The 17,164-nt window shown below is 56.5% G+C and overlaps 1 protein-coding gene and 1 long non-coding RNA gene across 3 annotated transcripts; both read left to right on the forward strand.

Annotated features, from left to right (window-relative positions):
- The first annotated feature begins 685 nt into the window (after positions 1 to 685).
- MOB1A (MOB kinase activator 1A) lies at positions 686 to 16,424 on the forward strand. Its single transcript, XM_051974139.1, has 6 exons — positions 686 to 882; positions 4,776 to 4,942; positions 10,456 to 10,549; positions 13,114 to 13,247; positions 15,120 to 15,283; positions 16,009 to 16,424. The coding sequence occupies exons 1-6, from the start codon at positions 869 to 871 to the stop codon at positions 16,084 to 16,086; spliced, it is 651 nt and encodes a 216-aa protein (XP_051830099.1). The 5' UTR covers positions 686 to 868; the 3' UTR covers positions 16,087 to 16,424.
- Positions 10,559 to 13,103, forward strand: LOC127547318 (uncharacterized). Of its 2 annotated transcripts, none has more exons than XR_007950157.1 (3): positions 10,559 to 11,454; positions 11,563 to 11,778; positions 11,887 to 13,103. It is a non-coding gene; the product is annotated as an uncharacterized LOC127547318 (long non-coding RNA). The 2 variants fall into 2 exon arrangements; XR_007950158.1 differs by having other exon boundaries at positions 11,995 to 13,103.
- Positions 16,425 to 17,164: the final 740 nt, after the last annotated feature.

Raw genomic sequence — 17,164 nt, forward strand, 5'->3', positions numbered from 1 at the left:
ACGTCGGGGCTGGGAGGGAAGGACGAGAGAAGGTGGGACGTCGGGGCTGGGAGGGAAGGACCAGAGCCCGTGGGACGTCGGGGCTGGGAGGGAAGGACCAGAGCCCGTGGGACGTCGGGGCTGGGAGGGAAGGACCAGAGACCGTGGGACGTCGGGGCTGGGAGGGAAGGACCAGAGACCGTGGGACGTCGGGGCTGGGAGGGAAGCACGATAGGACACCGGACATCGGGACTGGAGATGCCCTTGGAACCAGGGACGTCAGGGATGGGGAGGTCCTTGGAAGCCGGGACTTCGGGGCGGCACGAGGGCCTTCAGGACACGAACACGAAGATCCTCATCCACGGGCCAAGAGGAGGCGGGGCTTTAGAAAATAGACTTGGGACGTGGGATGTGTGACGTGACCCCGGAGCTCCCTGGTCCTCTCCTGGGGAGGAAACGGAGGGTCGCTCCTCCTTCAGTTCCTCCTCCTTCGCTTCCCTCTAACCCCCCCGCCCCCCGTGACCTTGAGCCCCCCATCCGTGAGCCGCCCGCAGGTGCTGCGGGGGGAGGGGGAGGCGGGGCCCCGACCTCCGATTGGCCGCGGCTTCTTTGGGGGCCGGGCGGGGCTCCCCGGCCCTTCCTCGTTCGTGCCGCGGGCGCAGGAGTGGGGGGGGGGAGAGGAAGAGTGCTTCCTCTCGCGAGAGCTGCGCGAGTTCCGCATTTTGGAGCTGGGGGCTTGGGTGGGCGGCTCCGGTCGCGCGGCTGGCGGGGGGTCCGTGCGTCTGTCCGCGGGTGCTGCTCGTGGGTCTGGGGGCGCCGCCGCCCCTCCGTCCGGGTCGTCCGGTCTCCGCCCCTTAGGCTGCTCCGGGCCTGGCCCCGCGGGAACGAGATGAGCTTCCTCTTGTGAGTTGGGGGCGGGGCGGGGGCGCTCCGTGGGACCCCCGGGCCTGGGGGGAGGGACTTGAAAGCCCGTGGGATGAGGGGTTCGGGGGGGTCAGTGCGCGGGAATGTCGGGGGGGAGAGCCCTCGGGGCACCTTAGGGCAGAGACTCTGGGGAGGGTGGAGACTAGGAGGGCCGGGGGGGGGGGGCACCCCCGTTTGGGGAGTCCCCGGGGCAGGGGCCTGGTGCCGGGGCTGCAGCGCGGGGTGACTGCGGGGAGGGGGCCAGCGGGGCTGGGTCCGGTCCAGCGTGGGGGGCTTTGGGGTCAATCCTAAGGAAAGGGGGGGGCGATGGAGGGGTGACTAGCCAGGACCTTCCCTCACGCCTATTGTCTCCGCCGGGTCCTCGGGGGCCATTCATCACCCCCGAGGTGACAGGCCGCTGTGGCCGGAGCCTGCTGACCCTCCGCTGGCTCTCCTCCCCAGGCTGGGGGCCGTCCCTCAGGGCCCCGCTGCTGCCCCGCTCCTGCACCCCCTCTTGCTTTCCTCTCTTCCTCCCTCCTCCCCGCCCCCCACCGATGTCCGACTTCCTCCCTAGGGAATGGCCAGTCGTCTTAGAAACCACCCTTAGCATCTTCCCACCAGAACCCCCCCCTCCCAGTTCTCTTCCCGCTTCCCGGCTGTTGGGACATCTTCCTGGGCCTGGTCCCTCAGGGCATTCGGGCTGCTCACATTTATTAAGCCCCTGCTGCTTGTCAGGCCCTGCTAAGCCCCAGGGCTGCAGAAAACGGTACAAAGCGGCTGCCTCTCTTGGAGCCATCACTCCCGGCATTTTGAGGGCCTCATCTTCCCCCTCTGCCCAAAGAGATTGGGCCAGATGCCCTTTCCGGCTCCCAGTGGCCTCTGAACTTACGGCCAAGGCTGTTCTCCCCTCCCTGGGCATCATGATTTCTTGCCCTACCAGGTTCTTGTCGCAGAGCACAGTGCCTGGCATATAGTAGGAGCTTAATAAATGCTTATTTCCTTCCTTCCTCGAATCCCAGCTCTGCCGGTCTCTGGCCGTGTCACCCTCTCTGGCCTTGGTTTCCTTTTCTTATCAGGGAGTTTGGACCAGCTTAAATCTGGAGCCGAAAGGAACTAAAAAAGTTATTAAAGTCAAACCCTTTGATCTACAGATGAGAAAACTGAGACCTGAAGAGCATTATGGTCAGAGCCACACAGCGCAGCCAAGTAGCAGAGAAGACAGAGTATGAGGGTCCCGACCCTTAATAATTGGGGTTCCCTGGCCAGGCTGTTTAACTGATCTCAGCCTCAGTTTCCCTGTTGAATAATAGTGTAACTCTCTTTTTACACAGCGGTGATAAAGCTCAAGTAAAATAAGACACATTGAACACTTGGCAGTCTAACCATGGCTGCAGCTATCTAGTCTCCTCCTCCTCTTCCTCTTCTCTATATTACCCCCACGCTAGCCCTTTAATCTCGCCAGATCTCTTTATCCTGTGCTTGCGTTACTGAAGTGGTCTCGGAGCTCCGGACCTCTCAGCTACGGCCAGAGTGGTTTTATAGCTTCCCTGACCACTAGCTACTTGTTGGTTACTGTTGGCTCAAGTTCAGACTTAACACGGCCTTCAAGGCTCTCCCATCTCCTACCCCTCCTCTGTCTCCCTGCTTGGGTAGCCTCTCCCTCCACTCTCGGAGCCCAATCTCTCCCTCCCAATCTGGCTTCCCGCTGGGCTTCCTTCCATCTCCCCTCCTGCAACCTCACTTTGACTGTCTCTGGCCCTTGAACTTGAACACAAGCTGTCACTTGATCTCCCTGCTTGTTTTTGCCCTTATATCCGCCTCCCGGGCTGGTACAAGAGGTGTCGCTCCTTCTTCCTTGCCTTTGTGAGGTCACCTCCTCTCCAGGACAGTGTGGGAAAAGAGAACAGGTTCTAGGAAGAAAGGATCAGGAGGTGGTGGGGCCTTCCTGAGCATCCTCCTGGGAGTCACTAAGTTATAAATATTAAATGATGATGATGATGATTAGCTAGAATTTATATAACATTTAGTTGCAAAGCTCTTTACCGATGCCTCATTTTCCCTCACAGTAACCTAGGGAGGGAGGTGCTACTGTTATCCCCATTTTACAGTTGAGGAAACTGAGGAAAAGATTGTTTTGAGCAGGGCCACCTATCCAGTTAGCATCAGGCAGGATTAGATTTCGGGTTAGTGCTCTGTGCACTGCCTCGCTGAGTTTGAGAAGACTATTATGATTTAACACGCATTTAACGAGTTCCTGTACACAAGGCATATTGAGGGTGCAGAAATCAAAATCAATCTTTCCCTGTCTTCAGGAAGCTTTCTTTTGTGGGGGAGATAGCACTTACCCATGGAATTTCCCCTGCAGTAAACTCAGGGTCACAGCTCGCGATTGGCTCATTTCTCCTTCCTGATGATGCACTCTCAGGTGGCGCTCTCTGGTCTCTTCTCCAGCCACACATGGGCTTCTCTGCCAGTCTGAGTGTGGGGGAACTCCGCAAAACGGAAGCTTCTTGAGGGCAGGGGCCATTTTTGTGTTTGTCTCTGGATCCTGTAGTATATGGAGTATATATGCACGTAGCCAGCACTGAATGTCTGTGGATTGAATTAGGGCAGCTCTGCTCCAGGAGAGAAGGCCTAAGTACATGCAGAGCTTTTTCTCCTCCCCTCCACGGTTCCTTTCGTGCACACAGGCCTGCTTCCCTTTTCTGGGAAACCTTTTTGGATCTCTCCACAAGTTACATCAGTCAGTCAGTGAGCATTTATTGTTCAATTTATTTAATTTACTTTTAAAATTGTGAACTAGAAAATCACCAGCAGATATAATGATCGTCATGCAGAAAGATAAAAAAATGGAGGTGGGCCAGGGTATCTCTAACTGCTACTTGTGGTTTGTTCCTTTTCGTATTCATTATGCCTAAAGTGGTAGTAACCGCATGACCTCAGTTCTGTCTAAGTCTAACACTTGTCTCTGGAGTTTTTACATGTTTCACTTCCTCTCTTGCTTTTTTTTTTTTCCCCCCCAACATATCACTGTCTTCCTCCCCTCGTAAAAGTCTCTCTTAACAAAATCTAGTCTGGCAAAATGCTTTTCAAGTCCTTTCCGTGTAGGAGCCACAGAAAAGGACGGGAACTAATGGATGAGGAAGAAAGAGAACTAAAGAAAAACAGAGGGGAGGAGGGGAGGGAAAGAACAGAGCTGCTTTATTTCTATGTGGTATCAGAGGACCTGGATTCAAATCCTACCTCCACACTTAGTAACTGTATATCTTTGAGTTAATCACAATCTTTTTGTGCCTCAGTTTCCTTTTTTTTTAAATGAGAAGATTGGAGAATGAACTTTGATGTCCCTTTAAGCTCTATATCTACAGTCCTATGGTTTCATCATCAAAACAATAACAATAATAATAGTCAACACTTATTTAGCAGTTTAAGATTTACAGAACATTTTACAAATATTATCTCCTTTGCTCTTTATGGTAGCCTGAGACATAGGAAGGAAGTATTTTGTTTTTTGGAGGCAATTGGAATTAAATGACTTGACCAGAGTCACACAGGTATTACGTGATTAAGCCTGGATTTGAACTCAGGTCCTCCTGATCCCAGGGCTAGTGCTTCCCCCCATGTTGCTTCCCCAAGGATACAAATACAATGTCAATGCTGTAATTGTCCCCATTTTATGGAAGAGGAAAGTGAGGTGGGCGGAGGTGACTTGGCCAGGATTACTCCCTAGTTAGCATCTGGAGATGGATTTGAACACAGGTCTTCCTGACTCTTCTCTTCTGCGTGTGTGTGTGTGTGTGTGTGTGTGTGTGTGTGTGTGTGAGAAGTATTTCCTGTATAAGAATACCAGCCTGCAAAGGTATTGACAACATATTCCCCTTTTCCCCCTACAGTAGCAGCCGGTCCTCCAAGACCTTCAAGCCCAAGAAGAACATTCCAGAAGGCTCCCATCAGTATGAGCTCCTCAAGCACGCGGAAGCCACTCTGGGAAGCGGGAACCTGCGGCAGGCCGTCATGCTGCCCGAAGGCGAGGACCTCAACGAGTGGATCGCTGTTAACAGTAAGTCCTTGCTCTCCGTTGAGGGCTCATGGAGAACCTTTGGCTTTGGGACCTGTACAGTTCTATAAGGGCAGAGGTGAAATCGACCAGGGGTGAAATGGCCAGAGATGAGGCAGAGGTGAAATTAACTAGATGTGAAATTGACCAGGGGTGAAATGGCTGGAGTTGGGGCAAAGGTGAAATTAACCAGATGTGAAATCGACCAGATGTGAAATCAACCAGGGGTAGGGCAAAAGTGAAATGTCCAGAGGTGGGTCAGAGGTGAAATCCGTAAGCCTTGGAACCATATTGGATCCGGGGGGTGGGAGGCGGTGTGAGAGACAGCGAAGTGCCCAGGATGCATCCTAGGTTGGGAGCCTGAGGGACAAGAAGGGGGGGTGCCCTTCACAGTAATAGTGAAGACAAGTATGGGGGATGGTTTAGGGAGAAAGAGAACGAGTTCAGTTTTGGACATATTACATTCCACATGTCACTGGACCAATTGGAGATGAGACGTCAGAGAGGCTGGAATAGGATGCGTAGACTTGAGAATCATCAGCCTAGAGATGGTCATTAACTCTGCGGCAGCTGATGAGATCCCCATGTAAAGTTGTCTAGAAGGAAGAAAGAGGGCCCAAGGCAGAGCCCTGACGGACACTGAAGGTGTGATCTGGAGGAGGATCCAGGAGACAGAAGTGGTCGGAGAGGGAGGAGAAGACAGGGAAATGGAGGGGCTTGAAAACATGGAGAGAAGAGAGTCCTAAGGAAGAGTGACAATAATGGGGAATAAATGAGAGAAAAGTCATTTATTAAGCGCTTAATATTTGCCAAAAACTGTGCTCGGTTGAGGACAAACAGAAAAGGTGAGACAAATGGCAGGTAAAAGAAGGTCATCTTCAGGCTTAAGGATGGGCCTGGAAAGCCTAACGGGACAGCAGTGGAATGGCTGCCAAATCCTTGGGGCGCATCAGCAGAGCTGAGACCTGGAGGTTAAAGGGGCAGATGTGAGAGTTGGGCCTGTTGGACTCCGTCGCACAAGGAGAAATCGAGTCCATGTCAAAGAACCTGGATGGGCTCTGGGCACCCGGGGCCCGAAGGAGCCCTCCTTGTGGCGAGTCTGGCCCCTCTCGGGGCTGCGAGGAATGAGAAAGGGCTTGGCAGTCCGAGGGGCGTCGGTAAGGGTGGAAAGCAGCTTTCAGCTGGATGATGAAGCTGGAGAAGCGGAGGCAGCGAGTCCAGACAGGATGGTTTAGAGAGGAAGAGGAGCTGGCGGACAAAAGCTCGCACGCACGGGTGGGACAGACGGGGAGACAAGGACGAGTTCGTCGGCAGCTGGGAAGGAGCCAGCGGGCAGGAGGCCGAAGATGAGGGTCTTGGGGATAATGGGGAGACGGCTGCTAGGGGAGGTGGGAGGGATGAGCTCCAGGGAGACCCCGGGGCAGTCACCTCCTCACGGGGAGACTCCAGAGTGGTGGGAGGGGAGAGCCTTCATTTGAGGGCCAGCTTGAAGGCAAGGTGCTGGGGGAAGGGGGGGAGGGGGAATCTTGAGAACAGGAAGGTTCTTGTCTTCAGCAGCGGGGAGAGTGGGAGAGCCCCCCAGGGAAAGGGGCCCAACAGAGCTGGGCAGCGGGAGCTCCGGGGGCCTGGGCCTGAGTTCCTCCTGCTCTGCTCAGCCGGGTGTGCATCCTCCTCTCGTCCCCAGCCCTGCCTTCTCCGGTGTTTAAGAGTGCAGGAATTGTGCCGGCAGCGGCAGGGGCCCATCTGCCTGTCCTATCCCCTCCGGGTGTGGAGAGGGGCCCCGGAGGGCCAGGCTGGGGCAGCCTCCAGTCTCCTCGCCCTTGAGGCCCACAATCTGGGACTCCACAAAGCCTGGTCGACATCAGCAAAAAAAATCCGCGGATGTTTAACCCTCTCTCTCTCTCTCTCTCTCTCTCTCTCTCTCTCTCTCTCTCTCTCTCGGCACCCCTGTGGGAGGGGCTTTTGGGTTAATTCAGTTCAAGCATCTGTAAGAGCCTGTCATGTGCCAGGTTCTGTGCTGAGCCCCTCGGAGGCTGCCCTGAAAAAGGGAGCAGGCCCGGCCCCGGGGCTTCCCCGTCTCAGGCCTTCCCCGGCCCTGCTGCCCGCGTCTCCATGGGCCGTCCCGCCGGCTCTGGGCGTCCCTCCTGGGCCCGGGCTCGGGCGCCCCCTCGTGCAGGGCCCTGGGACGCCCGGCCTGCTCGCCAAGGGCCGCCTCGTGTCTGCTGTGGGGACTCGGGCCGTGTCTGCCTGTGCGGGAGCCCGCGTACGTGCGCGTTTGCTGTGTGCGGATCCGTGTGTCTGCGCATAGAGAGGCGTGCGCCAGGCCCGGGGCGCGGGGGCTCACTCGCTCCCACAGCTGGCAGGCTCTGCCCCGGGTGGGGGGACTCTTGTGTGTTTGGGGGGAGCTTGGGCAGGCAGACCCCAGCCCCGGTTTGCTGTCCCACAACATGAGGGACTGCTCTGTGCCGACGGCCTGTGGGCACCTCCAGCCTGGCAGTGATCCTGGGCGGGCTCTGCTCAGCTGCCCGGGATGGGCCATCCCCTCCTCGGGGGGCTCCGGGCCCCTCCCTCGGGCTGTTCTCACGTGCCCGCCGCCAGCCCGCCAGGCTCAGTCTGAGGTCAGCGGGCCCCCCCCCGAGGCCTTTCCCTGCCCGAAGCCCCGGCCGCTGGGCCCTGAGGTCGGGGACGCTTGGCAGCCCCCTCCCTCCGCTGCCGTTTGTCTGCAGAATCTCCTTCCGGACAGATCCGGGCCCTCCTGGGCTTCTTGGCGGGGGCCGGGAGACCCCACTTGTCCTTCCTCTGAACTCTCCCCCAGACCTCGGGCCTTCCTCCGCACGGTCTCCCCAGCTTCCCGGCCCCAGCCCTGACAGAGAGCCCAGAACTCAGCTCCCGGGTGCCGCCTTCCCTCGTGGGCACGGCCGGGGCTGGGCCTGGAGGAGGCTTCTGGCTCCCCGGGGCCGCTTCCTGACGCCCGTTTCTGTATTTCCCAAACATCGCTCCTTGCAGAAAGGAGGCTCAGAGGGAAGAAGGGTTTTTGTTGTTTTTGGTTTTTGGTTTTTTTTTTTTTTTTTGAGAAAAAGAGGAAGAGGAAAAAAATCAGCAAAACCAATGGATGCGTCAGTGGGACAGGGTCACATCCGGGCCCCGCCCCCAAGAGTGGGGGAGGGGCCCCCAGCCTCGGCCCTGCTTGGGTTTTGTCACTTTGGACACTTGGACGTTTTTGCTTGTGAGCGTGTGACGGTGATAGTGTGTGTGTGGTTGTGAGTGGGTGTCCCTGTGGGAAGTGGGGGCGGTCCTCCTTTTTCTGCTTCTCCCAGTGTCCCCCTCTTGGTTCCAGGGTTTTCTCCACGAGCCCCCCAGTCTCTCCACCCCTCCCCCGTCTCGTGCCTTCTGGGGGTCCCACGTTCCAGGCCCGAGTCCCCGGCCCCGGGCGGAGGCTGCCCCCGAGCCAGCCTCAGGACCCCCCGGGAGCCTCTGCTTCGGGGTTTGTGTCTGGACTCGCTTCGCCCGCCTCCTCTTGGAGTCTAACCTGGGAGCCTCGGCCCAGGGAGGCCCAGAGAGGCTCAGGGAGGCCCAGAGAGGCTCAGGGAGGCCCGGGGAGGCTCAGGGAGGCCCGAGGAGGCCCAGAGAGGCTCAGGGAAGCTCAGGGAGGCCAAGGAGGCCCAGAGAGGCTCAGGGAGGCCCAGGAGGCTCAGGGAGGCCCAGGAGGCTCAGGGAGGCCCAGGGAGGCCCGGGGAGGCTCAGGGAGGCCAGCGCCTCTGACGCTCTGGGTTGGGCAGGAGCCCGTCCTGCTGGCGGAAGCTGAGCAGAGAACCCTCTTCTGGGGCCCAGCTGTTGACTGTCTGAATCTCTCCTTCTCTGAAGCCCCTCCCTTGGTGCCTCGGTTTCCCCACCACTTACGCTGCCCCTGTTTTGCTCCCCCCGAGAACGAGAACCTCCGTCAGAGCCAGAAGGAACCCAGAAAGGGCTGCCGGGGTCGTGGCTGACCGGAAGGCGCTTGGGGGGGAGGGGAGAGGAAAGGCTCCCTGCAAAGGTGGCGGGACTGGAGCTGAATCCTGGAGGAAGCCAAGCGTCCGAGGCAGGAGGGAGAGAACAAAGGCAAAGGGGCGGGGGCAGATGGGAGGGCCGGCAGGTCACAGCCAGGAGGGTGCGGGGCTGATGAACACACCTTGTCCGAGACACCTTGGGGACACGTCAGACCTCAGGGTCCTCGGGGGTGAGCGGCTGCAGTCCCCCATCCCTGCTCTTTGATAAGTCCTGGGGAGCCCTCGCGTCCTCCTCTGTGCTACTGTCTTCCCCTTCGGGACTGACTTTGGCCCCCGAGGGTCCTTCTTTGTGGGAGACTGAGTCATGCTGAGCGACCCCAATGTCATTTCTGTTTATAGTGTTTGTTTCCATGCTGAGAGGGAGAGGGGTTAGACGTCGGGTAGGGAGCCAGCCTTTGGTCCTGAAAGCGCCGGGTTCGAGGCTTGCCTCAGACACGTGCCAGCCGGGCGACCCAGGCCGGGTCCCCGCACTCTTCCATCGGGGCTCGCCAGGACGAGGAGGTTCTTGTGGAGAAGCCGCCACCTGCCCCAGAGAGGGGGCTTCCTCCCCGAGAGCTGCGTGTGTGGGAGCCCTGAGTCAGCCACCGGGGCCCTTTGTTTACTCCGCTTTTTGTTTGTTTTGCTGGAAGCACATCCTGTGGGGCTGAGCCTTCCCCTTCCCACCGCTAAGCGCTCCTCCTTCCCCGGGCCTGGGCTTTGTGCTTGGGCCCTGGGGGCCGGGAGCCCCCTGAGTTGTTCCCCACACACCCCTCGCTCCATCCCCCTCTGTAGCGGTTCCCAGTAGAGACCCCTCTGTGGGCCTGTCATCCGAGGAGGTTCGATTTGTTTTTATTCTGGATATTTCCGAATGCATGTAAATGAACATAAAACCGTGAAATTAGAGCTGAGAGGTGCCCGAGCTCACCTCGCTCATCCTTCAGATTAGGAAACGAGGCCTGGAACCCTTACAGGACCTGTCAGAGTCATATTGTCTGCTCGTATAGAACGTAAGCTCCTTGAGGGCAGGGACTGTTCAATCTTTTTTGTGTGTCACATTTCCAGCATTTAGCAAAGTCACGACACACATTAGGTGCTTTATAGGTGCTCGTTGATGAAAGGACAGAAGGAGGCGGGGATCTCTGGGAACAGTGATCATGGTGCTGACATTATGAAAGTCCTCTAGGCTTGTGCAGTGCTCTCTCTCTGCATCATCAGCTTGGCCTCTGTGGGGGGAGCTCCTGCCTCACATACATACTGACTGCGGGGCCCTCAGGTGACGTGCCCAGGGTCACGCAGTTAGGAACCAAACCCAGATCTGGGCCGGCTCTCATCCACTCTGACAGGTGGCCTGCCCTGTCATTGTCATTCCTGTTGGACAGATGAGGAAACTGAGGCCCCAGAACAATTAAGTGAAGTGTTCCAAGTTGCTCAGCTGATGATTAAGGAAGCACGGCCACCAATTAACGCAGGACTTTTGTTCTTTCTTCACAGCCGTGGATTTTTTTAACCAGATCAACATGCTCTATGGGACGATCACAGAATTTTGCACAGAAGCAAGCTGCCCGGTGATGTCTGCAGGCCCCAGGTAAGAGGCGCTCCACAGGGCCTGTGTTTGCCAGATGACTTACAGATGCATCCCCAGAGACCTGGTCCCGTTTGTTCCACCCTCTTTGGCCCTGTGAAATGTCTGCTTCTCCTTGGCAGCCTCTTGGTGCATTTCATGTACCCACCAATGCCAAGGAAACGTGCCAGGCCCTAGGAACACAGGACAAAATGAGGCCTTCTGGTCTCAGTCAGCTTCCAATCTATAGGGAAATCTACCATGTACAGATGCAAATATATACCCAATAAATAAGGGGAGCACCATTATTATCTTCAAGCCAAGCTTTGGAGAGGCCCAGGAAATCTAAGCGGGACAAGGGAGCAGAAGCTACATTCCAGGCAGGGGGGACCATCTGTGCAAAAGCACACTGATGGAAATGGAATATCCTGTGGGAGGAATGGCAAGAAGGCCAATGTGCTGGACCTTCATAGAGTACATGAAGCAGAAGCCCATAGAATGAGGCTGGATAGGTGCGAGGGGACAGGTTGTGGAGGGCTTCGAATGTCAGACATAGGAGCCTGTATTTGATCTTGAAAGCTCCTGGAGTGATATGATCAGACCTGTGCTTTCAGAAAATCTCTTTGGTGACTGAACAGAGGATGGACTGGAGTGGGAAGGGACTTGGGCAGGCAGATCCCTTAGCAACTAGTGTGATGGTCCAATAGTGAGGGATGGAGGGTCTGTACCAGTGTAAAAAGGGAGAGTATCTGAGAGAGACTAAAGGAGTGAAATGACCCAGAGATGAGCCAGAAGTGATATTGACCAGAGATGCCCTTGTTGTGAAATTGACCAGAGGTGGGGCACAGGTGACATTGACTAGAGATGCCCTTGATATGAAATTGACTAGAGATGGGGCAGAGGTGAGATTGACCAGAGTTGGGGCAGAGGTGAGATTGACCAGAGATGCCCTTGATGTGAAATTGACCAGAAATAGGGCAGAGATGACATTGACCAGAGATGCCCTTGACGTGAAATTGACTAGAGATGGGGCAGAGGTGAGATTGACCAGAGATGCCCTTGATGTGAAATTGACCAGAGGTGGGGCACAGGTGACATTGACCAGAGATACCCTTGATATGAAATTGACTAGAGATGGGGCAGAGGTGAGATTGACTAGAGTTGGGGCAGAGGTGAGATTGACCAGAGTTGGGGCAGAGGTGAGATTGACCAGAGATGCCCTTGATGTGAAATTGACCAGAAATGGGGCAGAGGTGACATTGACCAGAGATGCCCTTGACATGAAATTGACTAGAGATGGGGCAGAGGTGAGATTGGCCAGAGATGCCCTTGATGTGAAATTGACCAGAAATGGGGCAGAGGTGACATTGACCAGAGATGCCCTTGACGTGAAATTGACTAGAGATGGGGCAGAGGTGAGATTGGCCAGAGATGCCCTTGATGTGAAATTGACCAGAAATGGGGCAGAGGTGACATTGACCAGAGATGCCCTTGACGTGAAATTGACTAGAGATGGGGCAGAGGTGAGATTGGCCAGAGTTGGGACAGAGGTGATATTGACCAGAGATGCCCTTGATGTGACATTGACTAGAAATGGGGCAGAGATGAGACTGACCAGAGATGCCCTTGAGGTGAAATTAACCAGAGATTGGGCAGAGGTAGGATTGATCAGAGATTCTCTTGATGTGAAATTTACCAGAGGTGAGATTGACCAGAAATGCCCTTGACGTGAAATTGACCAAAGATTGGGCAGAGGTGAGATTGACCAGAGATGCCCTTGATGTGAAATTGACCAGAGGTGAAATCAATAGGCCTTGGTACCCTCCCGGATAAAAGGGGTAAAAGAGAATGAATCTAGGATGACTTCAAGGTTATGAACCTGAGGACTTTGGGGGATGGGGGTACCTCACTGGTATTGGGGACAGGAGAAGGGGGGAGGTAATGAGTCAACTTTGGGCTCACTGCAGGCTGGATGTGTCAAGATTCTGCTCCAGCATCCTAGGTCCCTGGTCCCAGCATCAGTGGACACCACTTCTCCATGGTCATTTGGAAAATGCACCTTCCTCACAGGATGGTTGTGAAAATGCGTGAGCCCCTCAACGAGTTTTTTCCTTTTTTTCCTTTGTCATCAGCACCTAGTACATAATAAGTGCTTTCTTAATGCTTGTTGTCTGAATGATAGACATGAGATTCTGTGACTCGTGGTGTCTCAGTGGCTCTATGTCCATAAAGGAACTACACATCATTTCTTATTTTACCCTAAAGTCTGAGTCCCAGAGGCCTTTGCAGATGGGTCTAGTATAAGAGAATTTTGGGAGGTGGGGAAGGGGGAAAACTGGAATAGTTCCAAGGGCTCTTCCTATCCCAGATTGAACTAGAGCCCAGCTGGTCTCCTGTAAACTGATCTGTTCAAAATGATTCTGCTTTCAGACTGTTAAATGTAGGCTCCCCGAGATGGGGACCAATTCTGTTTTGAAGGGTCTTCGTAAACATAGTAGTTGTTTGATAAATGCTGAATGGAGTTAAGTGGAATTGACTGGGAAGGAACAGTTCTCTTGCGCCTTCTCACCAAAGCCTCTCTCCTGCAGATATGAGTACCACTGGGCTGATGGCACCAACATCAAGAAGCCAGTTAAATGTTCTGCTCCCAAATATATCGACTACCTGATGACGTGGGTCCAGGACCAGCTGGATGACGAGACGCTTTTCCCCTCCAAGATTGGTGAGTAAGAGGGCCCCGGCAGAGCCCAGTGACCTTTTCCAGTCAATCTGGCCACTGTAAAATGGTTACAGCTAAATATTCAGGGTGAGTCTGGAAGCCAGGGCTTCCTGCTTCCCAAGCCGGAGCTCATTGTGTCCGTCTTCATGGCCTCTCCGCAGATGGATCCTAAGAGCCATGGACAGTTTTTTCCTCTCCAGCATAACTTTTTGCCCCCTCCACAACCCATTTCCTAGTGGCGTCTGCTACGGACGTTCAGCCAATACGTCTGTAGCTCTTCCTTTGTACCTGGCTGGGTCGGTGTGGGAAAAGACAAAGATGGAGGGGACGACCTCCCCCTGGAGTGGCAGCATGGGGGCTTGGAAGGGGAAGGAGCCCTAGCTTTGAGCTCCTGGCTATGTTAATAGTCCCCAAAAGACCTTAAATGAGGCAGACCTCAGTTTCCTCAAATGTAAAAGGAGAGGAATCAGATTCAGTCACCTTGGAGGTCTTTCTAGTTCAGTTGGCTGATGTTAAGAGCTCCTTCTGTGAGCCCAGTGAAGCCCCTCTACCCCGCTGTGCCTTGGCCCGTGCCCCGTAGAAAACCATTCCTAGCCTGCTCCCGTACCGTGCGCTTTAGTATCTTTCTCTTGGCCTCTGGATCTTTGAGCCCAGGGCTTTTAGTAAATGCTTGTTGACTGACTGCCTGCTGAGCACGAGGGGCCTTTCGCAGCGGGAGAACCTTGAGAAGGGCTTTTGTAGTGAGTCTGTTGCGAGGCTTAGTCTGGAGTCTCTGGGCTGTTTTCCCAGGATAGCTCAGCAAGGAGGGAATGTCAGGCAGACTGCGGCCGGTCACTCTGCTGGCTCGGCTCAGCCTCCCAGGAGCGCCTGGAACCCCCAGCTCTACCCCCAGATCTGGGAAGGATAAAGTGGCGGCTGCTCTCCAGAACCCTGGCGGCTCCTGCTTTCAAAGTGTCCCTTTCTTTAAAAAAGAGTTTTGTTGCTGTTTTGTCTTTTTGAAAGTATATGAAAGGCTTTTGTTTTTCTTTCACCTTCATTGCACCCTTCAGTCCAACAGACTGAAAAAAGGGAGAGAAACAAGCACAAGGCATTTGCACGTGGGTGTTGGAAAGCAAATGTACTTGAGGTCCCCTCCCCTCCCCCTGCCAGGACTAGAGAATGGGGTGCCCCGTTATCTCTTCTGGGGGCTGCACCGGATCGTTATCATGGCCCGATCTCCGGGGACAGTCTCTTTCCGGGACGCTGTCCCGTCCCCCAGTGGAACGAGTCTCCCTTAGGGTGGGAGCTAAGTGGAATTGGTCTGGCACAGTGCCCGGCTCAGTGATAAAAAGTAGGCGCTTAATAAGTGCTTGTTTCCTGACCTGCCATTGACAAGCTCCATGGCCGGTGCCCCAGCCTCTCCATCAGCCGCCCTCCCTCCCTCTCTGCGTGTTCCCCAAGCACTTCGGAACGAGCTCCCTCAGGACTGTGACAGTGGGGGGGAAGGAGGGGCAGCCACGCCCACACAGGGGGGCGGGGTAACTGGCCAACCACAGACAGACCGGCTCAGCCCCCTCCCCCCCACGTGGGGGCGGGGGGGTGATTGACCAACCACGGACAGACCGGCTCAGCCCTCCCTCTCCCCCCCCCCACGTGGGGGCGGGGGGGGGGGTGATTGACCAACCACAGACAGACCGGCTCAGCCCCCTCCCCCCCACGTGGGGGCGGGGGGGTGATTGACCAATCACGGACAGACGGCTCGGCCCCCTCCCCCCCACGTGGGGGCGGGGGGGTGATTGACCAATCACGGACAGACGGCTCGGCCACGCCCACAGGGGGCAGGGGTGATCTCTGGGCCCTCCCACAGACGGGCTGAGCGTCTCTCTCTCCCCCCAGGGGTCCCGTTCCCCAAGAACTTCATGTCGGTGGCCAAGACCATCCTGAAGCGCCTGTTCCGGGTCTACGCGCACATCTACTACCAGCACTTCGACGCCGTGATGCAGCTGCAGGAGGAGGCGCATCTCAACACCTCCTTCAAGCACTTCATCTTCTTCGTGCAGGTAAAGGGGGATGGGGGCTTGGGGGGAGGGGAGCCGTGGGGGAGGGGAGCCGTGGGGGAGGGGAGCGTGGGGGAGGGGAGCGTGGGGGAGGGGAGCCGGGATCCCGGCCAGGAAGGAGCTCCCTGAGAAGGAAACCCCTTCCCCAGGACAGGCGGCCGCTTCTCTGAAAGCTTCTCTGCCTGAGGCTAGCGGCCGGCGAGGGCAAGGCCGGGACGCTCCGCCTGGGGCCTGAAGCTGCATTTCAGCGCCCCTGGGTGCAGCCGGGGTGCCAGGCCTGGAGGGCAGCAGGAGGGCCCCTGAGGCAAGCCTCCCTGGCTCCCCGGGTCAGCCGAGCTTCCTGTGGCCTCCGCTCCCTTCTGACGGGAAGCTCTGACCTGCGGCCATCTCTGGGGGAGGGGAAGGGCCCGAGAGAAGCCCCCGAGTCCCGTCCCACTTGTGCCCGGGACTGGCCCAGAGAGCCCTGGGACTCGAGAGTAACGTTTCCTTCCCGGGGCCTCGTGGCAGCTCCCTGAGCTCCTCCCCAGGATCTGAACTCCTCGTGTGCACGGCTCATAGATGGTGCTTAATAAGAGCTTGTTCACGGAGGGAACGATGGATAAGAAGGTTGAATGGCGAACTAATTGGGCGGCTTTCTCCTTTCTCCCCTTCCCCCTCCTCCCCTCTCCCTTCCTCTCTCCCTCTCCCACCCATTTCCCCCTTTCCCTCCCTGCCCTCTCCTCCTCCAGGAGTTCAATCTGATCGACCGTCGTGAGCTGGCCCCTCTGCAGGAGCTGATTGAGAAGCTTGGCTCCAAGGACAGATAGACGCCCCAGCAGGATGACCCCCAGCCTGACCCAGCCCCCAGCCCCACCCCCGATCAGGGGTCGCTTCCTCTTGGTCAGTCTGGGTGCTCACTGGGACCGACCCTCCTTTGTCTCGCCTGGAGCCAGACTGGCCAAAGCTTCTGCACCCGGGCCTCGGGCGGCCCCCGGAGCCCTCCTTCCTTCCTGGGCCGGGGCAGCCCCCGGAGCCCTCCTTCCTTCCTGTTCCTCCTGCCCCTTCCCGGGCCCGGGCCCACCTGGGTACTTCACCGCAGCCATTTCTTCTCAGTCCCTGCAGCCGCTGCTCCCTTGTTCCCGGGGGGTCCGGTGTCCTTCGGGTTTTTCTTTTTAACCAGAATTCCGATCCCGGCCGGTCCCCATCCCCCCTTCTTCTGTTGCTTTTTACAGTATTGGAAATGCTGAGGGGGGTGGGCTGGGATCTGAGACTTCCCGCCCATCCTCAGGAGATCAGAGCAGCTTGCCCAGAGCTCGGTCTTCGGGTGCCTGAGGGACTCCTGGTCTCTTAAAAAAAGGCAGAAGGTGGTTTGATGGTTCTACTAGGTCTTCTCAAAGTACGGGGGCACTTTTTGGGGGGCGGGGGGGAGGGTCTGTATTTTTGCAGGTGGGAGAGGCCGCCCTCCTGGGCCCCCCAGAAACCAAAGGAAATTCTATCCAAGGCAGGACTTGGATTTCCTCCCCCCGGAGGGAGCTTGGTGCTTTTCTTGTTTTCCCCTAAATGGTCCCTAACAGGATTTCCAAATACAGACGCTAGGGTGAGAAAGGGCTTGGTTCCCTGATGAGCTTTGGGGTTCTAGGAAGTTGGGGGGTCATTGGTTTTTGCAAAGCAGAGGGCTCCGCGTGCAGACCCGCTCCCAAAGCCGCTCTCGCTCGGCCCGTTTCGTTTTTTCCTTCTCCACAACATTAGAAATGCCGGCGGGGAGAGAACCTCTCACGGCGCGTTTAGTTCTGCTGGACTCCTGTCGCAAGCATCCTCGGGTTTGTTCTGGTGTTTTTCTCCGTGCACTTTGAACCTTAACTGCCTTAAGGAGGCCCTTAGCATAGGCTGGAAAGGCCCAGGACT

The sequence above is a fragment of the Antechinus flavipes genome, chromosome 2 (assembly GCF_016432865.1).
Source record: "Antechinus flavipes isolate AdamAnt ecotype Samford, QLD, Australia chromosome 2, AdamAnt_v2, whole genome shotgun sequence".
NCBI lineage: Eukaryota > Metazoa > Chordata > Mammalia > Dasyuromorphia > Dasyuridae > Antechinus > Antechinus flavipes.

Excerpts from the sequence above, each read along its gene's own strand:
- MOB1A (XM_051974139.1), top strand. Across the intron at positions 13,248-15,119 it reads GCTTTTCCCCTCCAAGATTG|GGGTCCCGTTCCCCAAGAAC; the intron begins GTGAGTAAGAGG and ends CTCTCCCCCCAG. Across the intron at positions 15,284-16,008 it reads ACTTCATCTTCTTCGTGCAG|GAGTTCAATCTGATCGACCG; the intron begins GTAAAGGGGGAT and ends CTCCTCCTCCAG.